General features: G+C 40.0%; 1 protein-coding gene across 3 annotated transcripts in view; it reads right to left on the minus strand.

Annotated features, from left to right (window-relative positions):
- LOC111555812 (argonaute RISC catalytic component 3) overlaps positions 1-9,012 on the minus strand; it is a 123,834-nt gene that overhangs the window by 24,466 nt on the left and 90,356 nt on the right. For all 3 annotated transcript variants that reach the window (XM_023232170.2, XM_023232171.1, XM_023232173.2), the window contains one exon: positions 3,222-3,406. In XM_023232170.2, the coding sequence (XP_023087938.1) occupies positions 3,222-3,406 (185 nt within the window). The remainder of the gene's footprint in view (positions 1-3,221; positions 3,407-9,012) is intronic.

Below are 9,012 nucleotides of genomic sequence, written 5' to 3' on the forward strand. Positions count from 1 at the left end.
AAAAAAAAAAAAAAATTAAGGAGAAATAAAGAGTTTCTCAAACAAATAAAAACAAGGAATTTGTTGCTGGTAGAAATGCTAGCAAGAAATATTAAAAGAATTTTCCAGAGAGAAGGAAAATGATACAGATCAGAAATCATAAATGAAGGAAAAGCAGGGTACAGTGTGGGTCATGCCTGGAGTCCCAGCTACTGAGGAGGCTGAGGTGGGAAGAGTACTTGAGCCCAGGAGTTTGGGGCTGCAGTGCGCTGTGGTCATGCCTGACAATAGCCACTGAACTCCAGCATGGGCAACATAGCAAGACCTGTCTCTAAAAAACAAAACAAAACAAAAGTAAGAAGGAAGTTTAAAGGTCAGCAAATAAATAAAGGTAAAATAAAATCTTGTATTTTCATATTCTTAATTGAGCTAATAGATGATTATTTGTTCAAAATAGTAATAGCAACAGTGTATTGGGTAGTTATAGCTAACAGATAAGTGAAATAAATGACAGAAATATGAGGTACAGAAGGGAAAAATTGTGAGTATTCTCTTACAAGGTATCTCTACACTATCTAGGAAGTGGTATAATGTTACTCAAAAGTAGACTTAGATTAGTTGTAAATATATATTAAAAAGTCTAGGGAAAACACCACAAAACATTTTAAAGGAAGTCTAATTGATATGCTAAAAGAGAACGAAAAGTAGAATTATACAAAATGCTCAATTAAAACCAGGAGGGGCCAGGAGCAATGGCGCAAGCCTGTAATCCCAGCACTGGGAGGCTGAGGCGTGAGGATCACTTGAGGCCAGGAGTTCGAGACCAGCCCAGGCATGTTTACAGTTTTGATGAAAAGGGTAATATCAATTTATACTATCATCAGCGATGTATTAATATACTGCATACTCACAAGCACTAGGTATTATAATATTTAAATATATCTGCTAATTTAGTAGCACATTTTTCCCTTTATTGATTTGTACTTTTTTTTTTTTTGAGAAAGCATCTTGCTCTTGCCCAGGCTGGAGTGCAGTGGCATGATTTTGGTTCACTGCAACCTCCACCTACTGGGCTCAAGCAATTTTCCTATCTCAGCCTCCCAAATGGCTAGGACCACAGATGTGTACTACCATGGCTGGCTAATTTTTCTATTTTTTTGCAGATATGAGAATTTGCCATGTTGCCCAGGATAGTCTCGAATTCCTGAACTCAAGCAATCTGCCCACCTCGGATTCTCAAAATGCTGGGATTACAGGCACAAGCCACCACATCTAGCCTGAATTTTTCTTTACTAATAAAAACAAACATTTTCTCATATATTTACTTGCTTTGTTTTTACTAAAAAATTTCAGTTTATATTCTTTTTCATTAATCTAAAAAAAGAAGGTTTTTATTTAACTAATAATAAGCTACTTGTTTATTGTTTCTATTTGCTACAAATATTTTCCACACTCTGTTGGTTTTCTTTCCATTTTAGTACATCTGTAACATGTAGAAAATTTAGGCTCACACCTGTAATCCCAGCACTTTGGGAGGCCAAGGTGGGCAGATCACCTGAGGTCAGGAGTTCGAGACCACCCTGGCCAACATGGTGAAACCCTGTCTCCACTAAAAATATAAAAATCAACCAGGCATGGTGGCACACGCCTATAGACCCAGCTACTAGGGAGGCTGAGGCAGGAGAACAGCTTGAACCCAGGAGGTGGAGGTTGCAGTGAGCCGCGATCATGCCACTGCACTTCAGCCTGGGCAACAGAGCGAGACCCCGTCTCAAAAAATAAAAATAAATAAAAAATAAAAAAAGGCCAGGCGTGGTGGCTCACACCTGTAATCCCAGCACTTTGGGAGGCCGAGGCGGGAGGATCATGAGGTCAGGAGATTGAGACTATCCTGGCTAACATGGTGAAACCCTGTCTCTACTAAAAAATACAATAAAATTAGCCAGGCATGGTGGCGGGTTCCTGTAGTCCCAGCTACTCGGGAGGCTGAGGCAGGAAAATGGCATGAACCCAGGAGGCGGAGCTTGCTGTGAGCTGAGATTGCACCGCTGCACTCCAACCTGGGTGACAGAGAGAGACTCTGTCTCAAAAAAAAAAAAAAAAAAAAAAAAAGAAAAAAATTTTAGTGTTTACTCAATCAAATCTGACAATTTTCTTTTTTGATTTCTTCTATTATTTCTAAACTTATATGATTTTACCCCATTCAGTGGTGTGAAAATTATATTTTCTTTGTATTTTTCTACGATTCAATGATTTATATTTAGCTTATTAATCTCACAAAATTTCGTTTATAATAATAATAGTTAACATTTACTGTTTACTACATGACAGGTGCTATTCTAGGCCCTTTACATACCTAGACTCAGTTAATCCTTACAACTACCCTATATATGGATTAGGTATTATTAGTATCCCACGGTATGTGTGCTATATATAAAGGAAGTATAACTGATACACTAAAAGAGGAAAGAAAATAGAATCATATAAAATGCCCAATTAAAACCAGAAAGAGGCTGGGCACAGTGGCTCACATCTGTAATCCCTGCACTTCATGAGGCCAAGGATTAAGGATTGCTTGAGCCCAGGAGTTTGAGACCAACCCAAGAAAATAGTGAGATCCTGTCTCTACAAAAAAAATAAAAAATCAGCCCAGTGTGGTGGCACATGCCTGTAGTTCCAGCTACTTGGGAGGCCGAGGCAGGAGGATTGCTTGAGCCCAAGAGGTCAAGGCTGCAGTAAGCCATGATCGCACCACTGCACTCTAGCCTAAAAGACTGAGTGAGATCCTATCCCATACATACATACCACATACACACATAAATAGTATCCCAGTTCCAGAGATGAGGAAACTAAGAGCTAGTGTGATTAAGTAATTCAGCCAAATCACACAGGTAATAGAACCAGCAGTACCTGAATATTGAGAAACACAGTTTGATAGCCTGTGCTTTTAACCACTACATTATACTGATACTCAAATTATCTCAATGCCATTTTTACTCAATAATTCTTCCTTTAGCCATTGTTATGTGATGCCTCTTTTTACTACTGAAACTCTTTTTACAGTGTCTCATCTTGGACTATTTAGTTTTCTATATTAATTTGTCTTCAAGTAATAATACATGGTTTAAAATACTGTATCATAAAATATATTTTAATATTTGAAGGTTTTAGGATATGTTTTAGCATAATCCTAAAAGGATATCAAGTACTTGAGGAAAAATGCAGTCTTAAGATATCCTTACCATACACTGGTGTCTTCCCTGGCAGGATGACGATAATAAGCTGTAGGCCAGAATATGTGTTCTTGAGATGCCGGAACATGGGCTCTACGCTGTCTGCCCCCTGTGCATATTTGCAGAAGCATGGCTGGCCCTGGATGGGCATCCCTGCATCCTTAGAAATCTTACGCAGCTGGTCTGTGAAACCCCTAGAAGGAGAAACCACTAAATATAAAACCTTTGTCTAGTCATGAATTTCTACAAAGTAGTAATGGGAAGTTTGGGAAGGGAATGGAAGGATGAAGCAAAGATTTGTGTGCTCCATATATGAGAGGTCACCAGACTACTGATGTCAAAGGCAATGGTTGGTCAGTAATCCATTTTGCAAACTAAGAACATTCTATACAGTTACATGGCATCCTGTAGTTTACAAGGAGTAGTACTAATAGTATACCCTGGTTAAGAGCTCAGCTCTAGAGTTAGTATAGAGAGTTCCATTCCCAGTTCTGCTATGTACTAGCTATAAAATTTTAGGCACTTACTTCAGTTTTCCTCATCTGTAAAAGGATTATTTCAATTACAGGGTTGGTGTGAAGATTAAATAAGATCATACATGTAAAGCACTTAGCACACCACCCAAGACCATGGTAAAAGCTTGATACATTTTTGGTATTGTATATTTTCTAATTTGATCTCACAAGATTCGTAAGAAAGAGGTAGGGCAGTATTATTCCTGTTTTACAGGTCAGAAAACAGTTTCATAAATATGACATATTTGGCCAAAGGTCAAATGATTAGATAAATGGTAGAGCCAGAATTTCTATAGTATTACCTATCTCACACTAGGATAGCAGAAAAGATTATGCCCTCAGAGGACATTTATAAAAATATAAAAACAAAATTTAAAAACAGATGAGGCCGGGTGCGGTGCCTCACACCTATAATCCCAGCAATTTGGGAGGCCGAGGCAGGAGGATGACTTGAGGTCAGGAGTTTGAGACTAGCTTGGCCAACATGGTGAAAACCCATCTCTACTAAAAATATAAAACTAGTCTGGTGTTGTGGCAGGCACCTGTAGTCCCAGCTACTTGGGAGGCTGAGGCAGAACAATCACTTGAATCTGAGAAGTGGAGATTGCAGTTAGCCAAGATCGTGCCACTGCATTCCATCCAGCCTAGGTGACAGAGCAAGACTCTGTCTCGAAACAAACAACAAACAGATGAGGCAGGCAGCATTTTAATGTACTTTCATTTACACTGAAAAACCCCCAAAACCAATTCTTTTTTTTTTTTTTTTTGAGATGGGGTCTCACTGTGTTGCCCAGGCTGGAGTGCAGTGATACAATCACAACTCACTGCAGCCTCAACTTCCCAGGCTCAAAAGATCCTCCCACCTGAGCTTCCCAAGTAGCTGGGATTATAGGCATGTGCCACCATGCCTGGCTAATTTTTGTATTTTTAGTAGAGATGGGGTTTCACCATGTTGGTCAGGCTGGTCTTGAACTCCTGACCTCAGGCAATCCACCCGTCTCGGCCTCCCAAAGTGCTGGGGATTACAGGCATGAGCCCCTGCTCCCGGCCACCAATTTCATATTTGTAGAAAATTTTGAATTCAGTATAAATAAGCAATAATGAGCAACAATTGCTTCACTTGTTTTTAAAATAACTGAGGTCCTAAGTCAAGAATCTGAGTGATCTTTGCTCAAAACACTGATTCCTTCAGGACAGAGATGGAGTTTGTAGAAATTCCCTTCTCTTATTCCTTATTGGTGCTTAATTAAAGAAGCACGAAATTGAGTATTTTCACTTAGCCTGAACAAGAGGCATAAACCCCATGATTCTGAGACATCTATTCAAGCTGTGAATAACAAATATAAAGTGAAAAAAAAAAAAGTTCAAGTTTGAAAAACATTGGAAATTTTTTTTTTGCCTTTCAAGGCCAAGTAATCATAGCATTGTAATAAGCCATCTTTGTGACATTTCACTTGAAAGCAGGGGGATAAAAACTTTGGAGGAAAAAAATATATTAAGTGATCATTAAAGCATCCATTTAGAGTTTTGGGATTAATAAAAAGGGATGAACAGAATTAAATAGAAAAAAATTTTATTTCTCACATTCTAATTTCTTCTTGCCATGAAGAAGGCAAGGCAAATTCTGAAATGGCCTGAGGTAAATTGGTCTCTGTATCACTCAAGAATGTTTCGTTGGCCGGGCGTGGTGGCTCAAGCCTGTAATCCCAGCACTTTGGGAGGCCGAGACAGGCGGATCACGAGGTCAGGAAATCGACACCATCCTGGCTAACACGGTGAAACCCCGTCTCTACTAAAAAAAATACAAAAATCTAGCCGGGCGAGGTGGCGGGCGCCTGTAGTCCCAGCTACTCAGGAGGCTGAGGCAGGAGAATGGCGGGAACCCGGGAGGCGGAGCTTGCAGTGAGCTGAGATCCGGCCACTGCACTCCAGCTTGGGTGATAGAGCGAGACTCCGTCTCAACAACAAAAAAAAGAATGTTTCGTTATTGGTATACTTTATATAAGTAGAGATTTAAATTAGACAAGGGTCATTTCTTCAAGAAAATTAGATTCCGGAGGTGATACATTTATAAAATCATTATACTACAATAGTATTTTGCACAAAAACTGACAAACAGGGAGGATACTGATGGGTAGAGAGAGGAAGGAGGCATTCTCAGTAAAGGGCTGCATGAGTGGAAACAGGAAAAAAAGGCCAGGGAGATAGAAGGAATATAGTGCTTCAGTTTCTTTGTCTAGAATATGTGAAAATGGAGTAATGATAAAGGACTTAAGAGACTGGTAAAAGATATTAAATGTCATACTGATTTTATGCTTGAACCCAGGAGGTGGAGGTTGCAGTGAGCCGAGATCATGCCACTTCACTCCAGCCTGGGTGAGAGAGTGAGACTCTGTCTCAATAAAATAAACAAATAAATGTTATACTGATTTTGAATGTTACTCTTAGTCAAAGAGAAGCCTAAACGTTTCAGAGTAGGTTTAGTCACAAGTGGAGTTCGTGTTCTTTCATGACAGCCAAATTTCTCAAACAAGGGTGACAGCAGAAGTCCTGAGACTGTGTGAGAATCCCAAAGGAAAGGAGATAGCTAATGAAAAGGAAAAGAAGTCAGAAAATGTAAACTAAAGAACCAGAAGGCAAGAGAGGAGGATGTCAAGAAGGTTGGCAGGGTGCGGTGGCTCACGCCTGTAATCCTAGTACTTTGGGAGGCCAAGGCAGGAGGATTGCTTGAGTCCAGGAGTTCGAGACCAGTCTAGGCAATATAGTGAGATCCTATGTATACAAAAAAACAAAATTAGCTGGGCATGGTGGCGTATGCTTGTAGTTCCAGCTGCTTAGGAAGCTCAGGTGGGAGGATTGTTTGAGCCTGGGAAGTTAAGGCTGCAGTGAGTTGTGACTGTATCACTGCACTCCAGCCTGGGCAACAGAGTGAGACCCCATCTCAAAAAAAAAAAAAAAAGGGGGGGGGGGGGCCAAATGTTGAGAAAAATAATGGCTAAGAAGAGACCATTGGAATTGATAAGCATAAAGATACAGGAAATCTTCCAGGAACCAGTTTTAGCAGAGCACTATGATTCAAGGGAGGAGAGAGAATGGAGGTCTGGAAGCCTAAGAGATTAAGTTAGGTAATATGAAAATTGCTGATTAAAAAAAATTGAACAGATTTTTGAGCACTTCGAAGTTGAAGGACAGAATCTGAAGAAGACAGAAAAAGTGGTGGAGATGAAAGGCAAATCTTGGAAAGTAAGGAAACAGAAACAAGGAGTTTAACCATTCCTTCAAGATCCTCAACAGAAAAATAAGGATCTTAGTTAATCCTCACCTGGTAGGTAGTGTCACATTAAGTTTCACCTAAAGCTGTCTCGTTACATTTTTCAAGTTTGGCCTAAAGATTTCTCTGTACATAGTGAATGGTCATCTCTGCATGTGTAAACAAGCTGTAACCTATTCTTGCACCAATTGCTGAGTTTTAGCCAATCAAAGGCAACCAACTGTTCAAATCATGTTCAAATAAGACAAATATCAAGATGTAAGCAATCCAGCTGTTTCTGTACCTCACTTTCATTTTCTGTACATCACTTTTCTTTTTCTGTCCAGAAGTCTTCAACCATATGGTGGTGCCAGAGTCTCTTTGAACCTATTCTGGTTCTAAGGGCTGCCTGATTTGTGAATCATTGTTTCCTCAATTAAACTCTGTTAAATTTAATTTGTCTAGTTTTTCTTTTAACAGATGGTATCAGAAGTGGGATCCGAAGTAGAGTTTCTAGCAATCCCCAGAAGCACTGAGTGACAAAGCATGGTACCAGTCAGACTCACCGTGTCTGTTGCTCTCTTGCAGCAACTGGGGATTGTGGGTAAGCACTCAGATTCTGAAGCTCCGTGGATTTGTGTTTTGAGCTATCTGAATTTGTTTGAGCAAATTTTAAAATCGGAAATGGGTTCAGAAGTCATTACAGAAACTGGACCAGGTCCAGAATCAGACTGGATCTGATAATTAACTGACTTGGATTCAGTGAGAGGCCTTGGAATTTAACTGAGTCAGGCAGAAACTGGCAGTTAATGGCAAATAAGGTGTGAACTTTGGCTTTTGTAAATTCACAGAGATTTTTGTGCCCTATGTCTATGACTTTTGTTTCTTTCTTTCTCTCTCTTTTTTTTTTTTTTTTTTTGAGATGGAGCCTTGCTGTTGTCGCCTGGGATGGAGTGCAATGGAGCGATCTCGGCTCACTGCAACCTCCACCTCCTGGGATCCAGCAGTTCTCCTGCCTCTGCCTCCCAAGTAGCTGAGATTACAGGCACCTGCCACCATGCCCAGCTAAGTTTTGTATTTTTAGTAGAGATGGGGTTTCACCATGTTGGCCAGGCTGGTCTCGAACTCCTGACCTCAGGTGATCCACCCGCCTCAGCCTCCCAAAGTGCTGGGAACACAGGTGTGAGCCACTGCGCCCAGCCTATGCCCTTTGTTTCTCTTTCTTGTGCGTTTAGGTAGGGAAAAATCATCGGCTGATCAATGGGATCTGACAGCCAAAGCCAAGATTCAAGGCAAAAAATGGGATCCTTAATTTTGGAAGAACTGAGTATTCTACCTTACAGCTATGCCTAGGCAACAGTCAAGAGAGATAATAAACAGGCTATTTTACACATAAAATTACATGAGAAACAGTGTCAAATAAGAAGTGATGTTTAAGCTTCGAGTTATATTTTTATAAATATTAATATATATTCCAAAATTGTATACGATTATGAAAATTCTCATACATCTCACTATATGTTATCAGACATAATTATGGTTATGTTAAATTATTGTAAGCTACATAAACAACCAAATTTCCTTGTCAATTGTGTCTTTATGACCATTTAAAGTCATTTCCACAGTTAATTGCTTAATTCTAATGCAGTTTCTAATATTAGGCTGGTGCAAAAGTAATTGCGGTTTCCGCTATTCAAAGTAATGGTGGCTGGGTGCAGTGGCTCACGCTTGTAATCCCAGCATTTTGGGAGGCCGAGGTGGGCGGATCATAAGGTCAGGAGTTTGAGACCAGCCTGGCCAACATGATGAAACCCTGTCTCGACCAAAAATACAAAAAATTAGCCAGGCATGGTGGCATACACCTGTAATACCAGCTACTCGAGAGGCTGAGGCAGGAGAATTGCTCGACCCCGGGAGGCAGAGGTTGTAGTGAGCCGAGTTTGCGCCACTGCATTCCAGCCTGGGCAACAGAATGAGACACCATCTCAAAATAAATAAATAAATAAATAAATAAATAAATAAATAAATAAATAAA

Source organism: Piliocolobus tephrosceles, chromosome 1, assembly GCF_002776525.5.
Source record: "Piliocolobus tephrosceles isolate RC106 chromosome 1, ASM277652v3, whole genome shotgun sequence".
Taxonomy (NCBI): domain Eukaryota; kingdom Metazoa; phylum Chordata; class Mammalia; order Primates; family Cercopithecidae; genus Piliocolobus; species Piliocolobus tephrosceles.